Source organism: Rana temporaria, chromosome 9 (assembly GCF_905171775.1).
Source record: "Rana temporaria chromosome 9, aRanTem1.1, whole genome shotgun sequence".
In the NCBI taxonomy this organism is placed as follows: Eukaryota; Metazoa; Chordata; class Amphibia; order Anura; family Ranidae; genus Rana; species Rana temporaria.
Window position 1 is genome coordinate 37,979,366 of NC_053497.1, and position 13,641 is coordinate 37,993,006.

The window sequence follows — 13,641 nt, forward strand, 5'->3', positions numbered from 1 at the left end:
GTACACTACATTCTGAAGACCGCCACACCTTTGAATACTTTTACAGGATTGCCTGATGTGCAAAAATACTATTGGGCTTGCCACATGACTCGCATTTTAGATTGGCATTTGCATTCCCATACTAAGGCTTGGGTCGAATTGGAAGGTGTTTCCTCGTCTCCTGTCTTACCGCTTACGCATTTGCCTTGGATTGCTGCTCGCAAAATCCCACCTGTCGCCTGCTCTCACCCTTTGGTGGGTCCTACCTTGCAAACTTTTAGGGCTCTCTGTAAAAATCTACATTTTTCCTCATTATATGGTCCCATGACTCCTGTTAACTTAAACCCAGAGATTTCTTTAGGACAATCGGTGTTTGACGTATCCGGTTCCGCATACGTCAAATCGATCAGAGCTGAAACCTTTTTTGACAACGGTAAACTTCTTACTTTCGATTCTTTTCAACTTTCCCACCCTGACATTATTATACAACCCTCTGGATATGAACAGGTTAAACATTTTTTCAATCGCACTGGCTCGAATTCTGTATGGTGTAGACGCAAGTCTCCTTTTGAGAACTTGTGTCTCCAAAATTCTCCTAAAAAACATTTGATTTCCGCGATGTATGCGTCATTTTTTGCAACGTTCGACATTAAGAATGATGTAGTGAATCTCAAATGGGAAAGCGACCTAGACGTATCACTATCGAGTAATGAATGGGAACATGTTTTTCAACATATACATAAGGGATCCCTGAATGTATTGACACAGGAAAACAATTACAAATTATACTCTAGGTGGTATAGGACCCCTGCCATCATTCATAAATATAATGCAAACATTTCTCCACTATGTTGGCGATGTAACCGTGCTCAAGGCACACTCTTGCACATATGGTGGGGATGCGATCTGATCAGACCCTTCTGGAAGGAGGTCCATCAATTAATTTCTCGCATTACAACATATACCCCTGACTTCACTGCCGCCCAGTATTTACTACACCACTCCTCTCTACCGCAATACATTTATAAGAAATCATTGATGTTCCACCTAATCAATGCTGCCAAACTATGTGTACCCATTCGATGGACACAGTCATCACCTCCTTCCATTTCGGATTGGTTTAATAAAATTGGATACATGGCCGAAATGGAAGAACTCATTTCCCAATCTAAAGATTCTCCTAAGACCTTTTATGAAAAATGGGCATGCTGGTTGTCTTTCAAGAACTCCGCTGAATTTCATTCTTTAAGGACTGCTTCACTATAATCTGGTATTATTTCATCCTCTCCGGACTCCACTTCTTATACGTACTCGATAGGGCTATTTTTTTTTTTTTTTTTTTTCCTCTCCTCCCCCCTCTATCCACCATCCCCCCTTTCTTCTCCTTACCTTTATTCTTTATTGACTTCATAATTATCTATATGTCAATGGTATTTTCCTTTTAAGGACTGTTTTTAAGGACTGTTTTATGTAATGTGCATATTCTACAATTTGTACATGTTTAATATTCTGTATTTATTTATGAAAATTTCAATAAAAATATTTGAAACTGAATACTTTTACAACACCCAAAGCAAGAATGTGTTACAAGAGGTAGCATATCCTCTGCTTTATATTCAGATCCACCTTTCAATTGACCAGACCACCAACAAATCAAAGAGGACACGGGTTTGTGTTGACATATAAGCTGTTCCAGGTGCGCATTTTTTTACGTCGTTTCCGTAAGGCTTTTTTCAGCGTAACGTTACCCCTGCTATATGAGGCATAGCCAATGTTAAGTATGGACGTCGGGCCAGCGGCAAATTATCCATCGTGTACGATGTTTGCGTAAAACGTTCGCAAATAGGGCTTTGCGTAGAATGACGTTCACGTCGAAAGAATTGGCTTGTTGCAGGTTAATTTCGAGCATGCACACTGGGATACCCCCACGGATGGCGCATGCGCCGTTCAGAAAAAACGTCATTTACGTCGGGTCAAGACGTATTAACATAAAACACGCCCCCAACTCATCCATTTGAATTGCGCGCCTTTACGCCGACACAGTTACACTACGCCGCCGTAACTTACGGCACAAATTCTTTGTGGATAGGGAAATACGCGGTAAGTTACGCCGGACGTAAAGAAGTGCCGCGCTACGTGGATCTGGCCCATAGTTGCTTCTTATTTGCCATTGATGGTGTCAGTAATACTTGGATATATAAATGGAATTCCATGGGGTCTGCTACACATCATACTAACAGGAACCCATGCTTATTTTACTACAATGTTAATGATCTGATTGATGGGATGGATCTGCCACCCTTGGTCTAACTGAAGAGATTGAAGTCTGTGAAACAGTCATTGAATCCTTGGCTTATGGTCCGATGTAGGATAAGAGAAGGCAGGGAAAGATAAAGCCACAGGTGCTGTACAGTAAATATCTAACAAGAAGCTGACAATCAGATCCCACTTATTAGATTGTTATGGGTATAATAAGATGGAATAGTGACTAAGAAAGACTGTGGGCTAGATTCACGTAGGGGGACGCAAGTTTGTGCGGGCGTAGCGTATCCTATTTACGCTACGCCTCCGCAACTTAGACGGGCAAGTGCAGTATTCACAAAGCACTTGCTCCGTAAGTTGCGGCGGCGTAGCGTAAATCTTCCGGCGTAAGGTCAGGTAAAAAAAATTGAAGGGAATCTGTCCTGATCTGTTTAGGCAGATTTGATCGGAAAGGTAGTCAGGTATAAATGGACAGTGGAGTCTGTTTACTTCCGGCCACCCATAGGGCAGAGCGGGCTCTGTTCTTATCCACTCTGCAGAAACTGAGTGGGCACAGATATGCCATCCACCCACTCTGCTCCAATCAGCATCCCCCCCCTGTGAAAGTGGCTCAATGGATTCTTTTGTCTTCACTGTAACTTAAATAGCTACGTCAGGACATTTGTAAGTAAATCATACAAAAGAACTGTAGGATAGAAGAGGATGTGTGACTGTTTGAGATGAAACATTAAACTCTGTAAAAGGTCACCATATAATAAGGCGCCACACATTCACCACTGCTAATTTGTTAGATATGGTGCTATGAATAACCCCAAATGGATATTATAGTTATTTATTTGGACGCAACATCTGGTTTTACATATCTCATGGGTTCTCCACTGGCATGATGAATCTTCCTAATGGTCTCATTCTCCTTGGGGTACAGGTGTTTCCACAAACTCCACTTTCAGAAAACAAAGGCCCCTTTCACACGTTCGGACCGTTCAGGTCTGCCTGTCAGTTTTTCCGGCGGAGCTGAACAGCGACTCTATGCTTCTCTATGGAGCGTTGGATGTCAGCGGTAACATGTCCGCTGACATCTTATCCGATCTGCTTTCTCCCTGGTGTGGAGTGTGGTGCTCGCCCCCTCCCTTGGACTACAGGAGAGTCAGGACACTCTCTACGTTGGAGATAGAGAAAGGAGCTGTGTGTTAGTGGGCATCCTGACTCTCCTGTAGTCCAAGGGAGGGGGCGAGCATGACACTCCACACCAGGGAGAAAGCCTCGCATTACTGTGTGGAGTTACAGACAGAAGAACAGGAAGTGAGGATTTCTCAGAAGAAATAAGGACATTTAAAAGCAAAATGGAAGGATGAGGTAAGTGAAGGAGGACTGCACTAAGGTAAAGGAAGCTATTTAGGAAAAAAAATAGTACCTTTACAACCCCTTTAAGATAATATGTGCATTGCTGATTTCCTTCAATGCTCTACCTCAGCTAATTTTGAGCACCAAGGTCATTTGAGGTACAGAGAGCAGCTACTACTTTATTGATTTCACACTGTTTTCTTGTAAATACCACAGAACATTTTATAATGAAATACAAGCAAGGCAGACCTCACCTCTCTCATCTTTATTAGGAAACAATCAATGTAATCTCTGGGACAGTTCACATCCAGAGTCGCCTCATGCACTGTGATCTTCTTCTTTACAAATTCATTCAACTTGTCAAAAATTTTAAACACTGTGTGATGGCTGCCAGGCAAGTACATGAAGAAACGAGGTGCCAGTGCAAAGATCTAAAAAGGAAAATACAATCTGATAAAAATGGATGCTGTTAAGGTCTACTATGGCTCTAAAGGCTGCTTCACAATTACCCAACTATTCGGTAGTCAGGTGCCTACAGGTGCATTAGTTAGATAGTGGCTAGAACAGGCTGAGGGGGGAAAGAGTTAATGCGTGTGCTACAGTTCCCAGGCTTTTTGGATTCAGCCTACTCACCAGTAATATAAATATGGGGGAAGGTTGAATTTGAGACCTTTTTGGCAGTTTGGATGGGCCACATGGGAAAGGACATGCCATAGCTACTGTGAAAAGGGATTGCTGCACCTTTCAGTATGAAGAATGGACCCGGGGTTCTGGAGAACAACCAAGACCTGGAGGGTGCCAAAATGGACTACTACCTTTCTGAGGTATGCCAGGGCAGCCAGTTAGAAATACTTAGGGACATTATGACACTACTGTTCATGTTGGACTGTACTAATAAGCTTTTCAGTAAAGTTGCACCAACTGATCTGATCCAGGGTCTGTAAAGCACATGTACACACGACCGAACTTGTCTGCTGAAACTGGTCCGTGGACAAGTATCAGCGGACAGATCCGGTCGTGTGTACGGGGCCTTAGATATGCTTATAAAAAGATTAATTTACTGTGTACCCAACTGGTGCTACTAAGATTAGCCTACCTGAGCCCATGGTGAAGTCACAATTCTAAAAGACTCTTTAATGAGGGCCAGCATGGACAGGAACTCCTTATCTTCATAGTCAAAACGCTCATTGAAAAAAATAGAGCATGTGATGTTGGAGACAGCCAGGCTCAGAAGGAATGTGGGATCAAATTGGGCTCCTGGAAGAGAAAAGACCGTTGGCTTTAGTTTTAAATTGATATTAAACCCAAAAACAAACATTTATTATATTGCAGCTTACCAATACTCAAATTCAGTGGCTGCATTTGTTTCTATTTAGGCTTTGTTGCCTCTATTTTCACCTGGTGATCTGGCCAGTAAGTCTGTTATCTTTACAAGTCCAAGGTGTCATGCAAGAGTGCCTGTTAGATGGTTGAGACAAACCATTTATCAGGGGAGCTTAAAATTGTCAAGTTTTATTAATTTAAGTAAAACCTTTATCCCAAAAAAAAAAAAAAAAAAAAACATATGTTGCTGTAACTGCTTAACCACTTCAGCCCCGGAAGGATTTACCCCCTTTCTGTCTGGGCTATTTTTTGTGATATGGCACTACGTCGCTTTAACTGACAATTGCGTGTGTGACGCTGTACCCAAACAAAATTGACATACTTTTTTTCCCACAAATAGAGCTTTCTTTTGGTGGTACTTGATCACCTCTGCAGTTTTTTTTCTTTTTCTTTTTTTGTGTTATAAACAAAAAAAAGAGCGACATTTTGAAAAAATACACAATATTTTTATATTTTTGCTATAATAAATATCCCCAATTTAAAAATAAATAAAATCTTTTTTCCTCAGTTTAGGCCAATATATTCTTCTACATATTTTTGGTAAAAAGAAATCGCAATAAGCGTATATTGATTGGTTTGCGCAAAAGTCTACAAAATGGGGAATAGATTTATGCCATTTTTATTATTATTATTTTTTACTAGTAGTGGCAGAGATCTGCAAATTTGTATCAGCACTGCGACATTGCAGCGGACAGATTGGACACTGTTAACACTTTTTTGGGACTATTAACATTTATACAGCGATCAGAGATAAAAATAGCCACCGATTACTGTGTAAATGTCACTGACGGTGAAGGGGTTAAAACTAGGGGTCGATCAAGGGGTTAACCACTTCAATACAGGGTATTTTCACCCCCTTCCTGCCCAGACCAATTTTTAGTTTTCAGCGCTGTTGCGCTTTGAATGACAATTGCGCAGTAATGCAACACTGTACCCAAATGAAATCTTTATGTTTTTTTCCCCACAAATAGAGCTTTTCTTTGGTGGTATTTGATCACCGCTGCGATTTTTATTTTTTGCGCTATAAACAAAAGATGAGCGAAAATTTGGAAAAAAATCACAATATCGTTTACTTTTTACTTTAATAAATATCACAATTTAAAAATATATATTTTTTTTTTCCTCAGTTTAGGCCGATATGTATTCTTCTACATGTTTTTGGTAAAAAAAAAAAATCACAATAAGCATATATTGATTGGTTTGCGCAAAAGTTATAGCGTCTACAAAATAGGGGATATATTTATTGCATTTTTATCTATTTTAATTTTTTTACTAGTAAAGGCGGCGATCTGCATTTTTTATTGTGACTCTGACATTGTGACAGACATATCGGACACTTTTGACACATTTTTGGAACCATTCACATCTATACATCGATTAGTGGTAGAAAACTGCACTAATTAATGTGTAAATGTGACTGGCAGGGAAGGGGTCAACACTGGGGGGCGATCAAGGGATTAAATATGTTCCCTAGGGAGTTATTCTAACTGTAGGGGGCGGGGACTCACAAGGGGAGAAGACCGATTGGTGTTCCTCTGTACTGGGAACACACATCGGTCTCCTCACATCTGACAGGATGTGGATCTGTGTGTTTACACACACAGATCGACGGTCCTGCCGTGATCACAGGCAATCGCGGGTGACATTGTGGTCGCCGGGCACGCCGCCGGCAGCGCACGCGCGCCCTCTGGACGGACGGCAAGCCCAGGACGTCATATGACGTCCCTCCTGTGGACGTCATTTGACTATGGGCGGGTATTAAAGTGGTTAACTGTGTTCCCCATGAGGGTTTCTATCTGTGGGGGGATGGGCTTACTGGGACATGACAGAGATCACTTTTCCCGACCACTGGGAATAGTAGATCCCTGTCATGTCACTTGTCAGAATGAGAAAATGCCTTGTGTACAAGGCAATCGCGGGCCGGCGGAGGACATCGAGTCCTCCGACTCACGGGCACGCACCCACAGCTTCCAGCCGGAGCGAGCGTGCGTCCGCCAGCAACTGATCGACCTGTGCGAGCAACTGTACAGATACAGAGATTCACGCAGGAGAGCCATTGTGCTGCCATCAAATGACAGTGGCCAGTCTTAAAGCGGTTAAGGATCAGTAAACTGCAATATATTACATTTTTGTTTTGGGGTTTAATATTGCTTTAAGTTATTCATATTAAGAACAATGTATGCCTTAGCAGAATTATCTGTTTAGGTTTCCAAATGTACAACTTTAATAATGTTTTCTTGCTTTCTGCAGCTAGGAAACCTCCTAATGTGTAAACTGAGCAGCTATAGTCTTCTGGGCTGTCTCAATGCTGGCTAGTACTTTTCTCTATTGACAGGAAACACTCTCTACCGCCTCTGTCCAGATAGGACAATGCCAACACACCCAGGAATTGGTCCTAAAAACCTACCAACCTTCTTTCTTCCGGAACTCTTCTGCTAAACACTTGGCCTCCTCTTGTACCCGTTCCTCCAGGCTTCTTTTACCCATCCCAAAATTCCTCAGGGTACTCAAGGTAAATCGTCTCATCTGTTTCCATCGCTCACCATTGCTAAATAGAACTCCTATATGTAAAGAATTCAAATGGTATTACTTTATTTGGATTGCCAAAATTACTACTTTTATGGATTAAAACAAACACGGTATTGTGGAAAAAAAATACAGTATTAGGAAGAGAAAAGTGTAAGCAAACCCAAAAACATAAATTACATTCATTAAAGGAGAAGTCCAGCCTGAGATTTTTAGGCTGGGCCTTTCCTATGGGTCACAGGAGTACAATTAGTTTTGCACTCCTGTGACCCATTTTCAGCGGAGAGCGGTCTGAAGTCCACTTTCTGCTCACGTCACTGCCATGAGTCATGATTGATGGCAGTCTCAGCGAGCCGTTGAGACAGCCTCTCCCCGCCCCACCACTGCTCAGCGCTCCAATGAGTGCTGAGAAGTAGAGCAGAAGCCATGCTGACTGACAGTCAGCATCGCTTTGCTCGGGTGAGAACCGAGCCATCAGCGATGTTCGGTGGCTCGGTTATCAGTGCAGAGATGCCGGGGGACAGCCTGATGCTGCATTCACCTAGGCAAGTATGAATATATAAAAAACAAAAAAACAAAACATACTTCTCTTTTAAAGTTTAGTAGTTCTTAAATGCAGTGTCTGCATTATATTTCTTTTATTAGGCTTTTTAACCTTTATTTTCCCCTTGTAATCCTGGAAATAACACACTTCCTGTCTCTGGGTGGCTACGCTCGCGCCTTCTCTGTAACCATGGAGGGAGCTATGGTTGACAAAACAGGCTGGACTTTAGACATGTCTGCCCTTGTTCCTCTCCATTACACTGTGGGTTGATGGAACTAGAAATACAGGAATGTTTGTGATTTCTTTTCAGCTCACAGGAAGTGACAATGGAAACAGCATTTCTGCAATAGCAACACTTTTTTTTGTACTTGCTGAAAAGGTTTGTACCCTAAAAAAATAAACTAAATGTAGAAAGTACAGAAAAAAAAACCTTCTGATCTTTCTAGAAATGCAGGGCCAGATCCTCAAAACGGATACGCCGGCGTAACTGCTGTTACGCCGTCGTATCCCTGTTTCTATCTTTGGAACTGATCCACAGAATCAGTTTCCAAGAGATAGACAGAAGATCCAAAATGTGTAAGGGACTTACACTGCCGGATCTTAGGATGCAGTACCGCATCCGCCGCTGGGGGCATTTCGTGTCGAAATGCCGCCTCGGGTATGCAAATTAGCACTTACGGAGATCCACGAAGCTTTTCAGCTTCGTTTTTTCTCCGTAAGTTTAAGTTTGCAAACGCAAAATTAGGGCTGCTTTTACAAAGTGTAAACTGTTTACACCATGTAAAAGCAGACCCTTCTGTCCAGCGACGGAATTTTTTTTTTGTTTTGAATTTTTTTTTTCGCCGTATCTTTTTTTTTTCCCGACGCAACTTTATTGACCCGTCGCGATCCACAAAGCTCAGCGTAACGTAATTTTGCGCTATGCACATCGGGAAAATGACGTCACAAGCATGCGCAGTACGGCTGGCGCGGGAGCCCGCCTAATTTAAATGGGAATCGCCCCCATGAAAAGAGGAACGCCTTGCGCCGGCGGAATTTAAGTTACACAGCCAAAAATTTCTAGGTAAGTGCTTTGTGGATCGGGCACTTAGGTAGAAATTTTAAGGCAGTGTAACTTAAATGGGAAAATTTACGTTACGCCGGATCTTTGTGGATTACCCCCATAGTGTCCTTGTTACTTTCTGCAAGCTTTAGTGTTACTAGACCCACAACAGTAAAATCAGTCTGTATATGCATTAAAGCATGCTTGTTATACTCACTGCGGAACCTAAGGGGTTAAACCTGTGTAAAAAGGATGTTTAATCCTGTCTTTGCTGATCCTCCCCTTCTTCCACTGTCCCTAATCAATCTTCTGATAAGACAGAGCCTTTGTAGTCACTCCCTAGAGAGTTTTTTTTCTTTTCTTGGGAGAGTGCACGTGATTGGCACAGGGCTAATCAGCACTGTCCAGACAAAGGCTCAGGGGTCATGATGCAGCCTCGTAGGACAGTCAGAGGAGAATGAAAACTCCTCCTACAAGCTCTAACCAAATACTGATAGAAGTCACAAGACTGCTATATACTGCTGGTGAGAAAAGGTATTTAGCTGTTTATATTTACAAAAATATTTGCATTTCCGTGTTCTGTGTACTGTGGGAGACCAGATATAGTGAATGCAGGGTCCTGGGTGTAGTAACAGATTGCAAAACAATCACATTTTTCAAAGCTGTGGTTCTCATCCACCTCCTAAGCCCCCCCCCCCCATGTAAGGCTCGATTCACACCTATGCATGTTGCTTCTGAGCGCTTTTGCAGTGCTTTTTGCTGTGCTTGCTGCGTTTTTCGACATGTGTTTTTACCGCAATTTTTTTTAGCCGGCAATTTTTATTTTTTCACATTTCCTTTAACAACCAGCTAAAAAAAAAAACGCAGATCGCAACAAAATCAGGATAAAAACGTGGTACTTGTGGGTCCATTGAATTCTATTACATGCAAAACGCTGCTTTTTGTGGGAAAAAAAAGTCCCTGACCCTTTCCAAAAACGCAGAGGCACAAAAAAGCATTGATGTGAACATGTTCCATTTCTCTGCATTTCTGCAAAATGCATCAAAAATGCATTAGTGTGAATAGAGCCTTATGGAGAGTAACAAAGGCAGACAGTTTGAAGTCCAATAATGGAGGACCACCAAGGCTCCTATAGATACAGTGGAGGAAAAATATCAGACACAAGGTTTGTTAGTTAGTTGTAGGATTACCAGGTGAAAATAAAGGACAGAAAAGTCCGAAAAAAAAAACTAGTGCAGCAACTAGATACAAAGGCCCGGATTCACGTAGCACTTACGCCGCCGTATCTCGAGATACGCCGCGTAAGTGTAAATGTGCGCCGTCGTATCTGTGCGCCGTGCCCACAGAACTAGATACGTCTGAAAATAGGCTTCCTATGACCGACGTAAGTTTCCTACTCCGTCGTATCGTGGGCGCATATTTACGATGGCCACAAGGGGCGCTCCTATTGATTTACGATTCGAATATGCAAATGAGTGAGATACGCCGATTTACGAACGTACTTGCGCCCGGCGCATTAGTATGCGCGGTTTACGTAAGGCTTACGTCCGGCGTATAGTTATTCCCCATCTATGAGGCGCAACTCATGAAAAGGTATGGACCAGGGAACAGCCGTCGTATTTTACGTTGTTTACGTAGTAGTACGTGAATAGGGCTGGGCGTAGGTTACGTTCACGTTGTAGGCAGTGATCCGGCGTATCTTGGGGAGTAGTTCCGACGTGATTGAGAGCATGCGCACTGGGATGCGTCCACGGGACGGCGCATGCGCCATTTGTTTGGCCCATCATTTGCATGGGGTCACGCTTCATTTATATGGATCACGCCCACTTCCACCTACTTTAAATTAGGCTGGCTTACGACTACGAATTTACATTACGCCGGCGCAATGTTTTGTAAATACTGTGCTCGCCGCTCTGCGCCACGTCAGCGTAGCGTATATTCGATACACTACGCCGGTATAACTATGCACCGCTGTACGTGAATCCGGGCCAATGTCTAGTAAACAGATACTGTATATGCCATTTTTTTGTTTTGGGGTTCAAATATGCTATAAATATTTTATTGTCTGTGCATAAAACTCCTCCGAACTTGCTACGCCTATGGCTGAGGGACAGCAAACATTGAGGCCAACAACCTTTCCCAACCTACCCCAAAATTCCAAGATTACCCCCACCCCTTCCCAAAATTACCAGATAACAACCATTTCTTTTTTTGGAGTCAAATGGCCATAGCAGCAATTTCTTTTTTTGTATATACAATATAAAACATGTAATAATTACAAAGATAAAAAAACAAGCCACCTGGGAGACACACCAAACATGTGGAAGAAGGTGCTCTGGTCAGATGAAACCAAAGTTGAACTTTTTGGCAACAATGCAAAACGTTATGTTTGGCGTAAAAGCAACACAGCTCATCATCCTGAACACACCATCCCCACTGTGAAACATGGTGGTGGCAGCATCATGGTTTGGGCCTGCTTTTCTTCAGCAGGGACAGGGAAGATGGTTAAAATTGATGGGAAGATGGATGGAGCCAAATACAGGACCATTCTGTAAGAAAACCTGATGGAGTCTGCAAAAGACCTGAGACTGGGACGGAGATTTGTCTTCCAACAAGACAATGATCCAAAACATAAAGCAAAATCTACAATGGAATGGTTCACAAATAAACATATCCAGGTGTTAGAATGGCCAAGTCAAAGTCCAGACCTGAATCCAATCGAGAATCTGTGGAAAGAAGTAGAACTGAAAACTGCTGTTCACAAACGCTCTCCATCCAACCTCACTGAGCTCGAGCTGTTTTGCAAGGAGGAATGGGCAAAAATTTCAGTCTCTCCATGTGCAAAACTGATAGAGACATACCCCAAGCGACTTACAGCTGTAATCGCTGCAAAAGGTGGCGCTACAAAGTATTAACTTAAGGGGGCTGAATAATTTTGCACGCCCAATTTTTCAGTTTTTTATTTGTTAAAAAAGTTTGAAATATCCAATAAATTTCGTTCCACTTCATGATTGTGTCCCACTTGTTGTTGATTCTTAAATTACAGTTTTATATCTTTATGTTTGAAGCCTGAAATGTGGCAAAAGGTCGCAAAGTTCAAGGGGGCCGAATACTTTCGCAAGGCACTGTATAAGCACAACCTGTTTATATGGCATTACAGAAATTTCTACGGTTTAAATATGAATACATAACCAACATGAATCCCTTCAGCAAATTTTGCAACCCATCTCTTACCATATCCCTTGAAAGCTATATCTGCCATGGCTAATTTAGCTCTATCACCGAACACCTCTCCGTTATCGATGAGGGCTTCTTTCACCACGTCAAAACCGTTCAACACCACCGCCTTGTTCTGGCCCAGGTGAACCATAGATACCGGGCCATATTGAGTGCCAAGCTGAAGGTGCAAAAAGAAGAGATTCAAATCAATCAAATTTTCATGTTCCTTTAACCACTTACCCCCCGGACCATATTGCTGGTCAAAGACCAGAGCACTTTTTGCGATTCGGGACTGCGTCGCTTTAACTGACAATTGCGCGGTCATGCGACGTGGCTCCCAAACAAAATTAGCGTCCTTTTTTTCCCCACAAATAGAGCTTTCTTTTGGTGGTATTTGATCACCTCTGCGGTTTTTATTTTTTGCGCTATAAACAAAAATAGAGCGACAATTTTGAAAAAAATGAATATTTTTTACTTTTTGCTGTAATAAATATCCCCCAAAAATATGAAAAAACTTTTTTTTCCCTCAGTTTAGGCCGAGACGTATTCTTCTACGTATTTTTCGTAAAAAAAAATTGCGATAAGCGTTTATTGATTGGTTTGCGCAAAAGTTATGGCGTTTACAAAATAGGGGGTATTTTTATGTCATTTTTATTAATATATTTTTTTTACTAGTAATGGCGGCCATCAGCGATTTTTTTTCGGTACTGCGACATTATGGCGGACACTTCGGACACTTTTGACACATTTTTGGGACCAGTGGCATTTTTATAGCGATCAGTGCTATAAAAATGCATTGGATTACTATAAAAATGCCACTGGCAGTGAAGGGGTTAACACTAGGGGGCGGGGAAGGGGTTAAGTATTTCCCTGGGTGTGTTCTTACTGTGGGGGGGGGTGGCCTCACTAGGGGAAACACTGATCCTCTGTTCATACATTGTATGAACAGAGGATCAGCATTTCCCCCGCTGACAGGACAGAGAGCTGTGTGTTTACACACACAGCTCCCGGTCCCCGCTCTGTAACGAGCGATCGCGTGTGCCCGGCGGCGATCGCCCCCGCCGGGCACACGCACGGGAGACGGGGGCGAGCGGGGGGCGCGCGCTTCCGGCGGCGCGCACGTGCCCCTAGTGGCCGTTTAAAGAGCTGACGTTATACTACGTGCTCTCGCCCAGGAGAGCCGACCTGCCGCCGTAGAATGACGGCGGCTGGCCAGCAAGTAGTTAACCTACCTTCAAGTGGGATTAAACCCAAATCTTAGATAGCGGCTGAATTAGGTTTCCTTTTTTAGGCTTTTTCCTTTATGTTCACCTAGTTATCTGGCCAGTAAGTCTGTTGTTTT

General features: G+C 42.6%; 1 protein-coding gene across 1 annotated transcript in view; it reads right to left on the reverse strand.

Moving 5' to 3' along the window:
- Positions 1 to 13,641, reverse strand: part of LOC120913334 (cytochrome P450 2C23-like) — a 45,631-nt gene that overhangs the window by 22,595 nt on the left and 9,395 nt on the right. Inside the window, exons 2-5 of the mRNA XM_040323204.1 lie at positions 12,315 to 12,477; positions 7,380 to 7,529; positions 4,682 to 4,842; positions 3,840 to 4,016 (exon numbers count right to left, since the gene is read on the reverse strand). Coding sequence (XP_040179138.1) covers positions 3,840 to 4,016; positions 4,682 to 4,842; positions 7,380 to 7,529; positions 12,315 to 12,477 — 651 coding nt within the window. The remainder of the gene's footprint in view (positions 1 to 3,839; positions 4,017 to 4,681; positions 4,843 to 7,379; positions 7,530 to 12,314; positions 12,478 to 13,641) is intronic.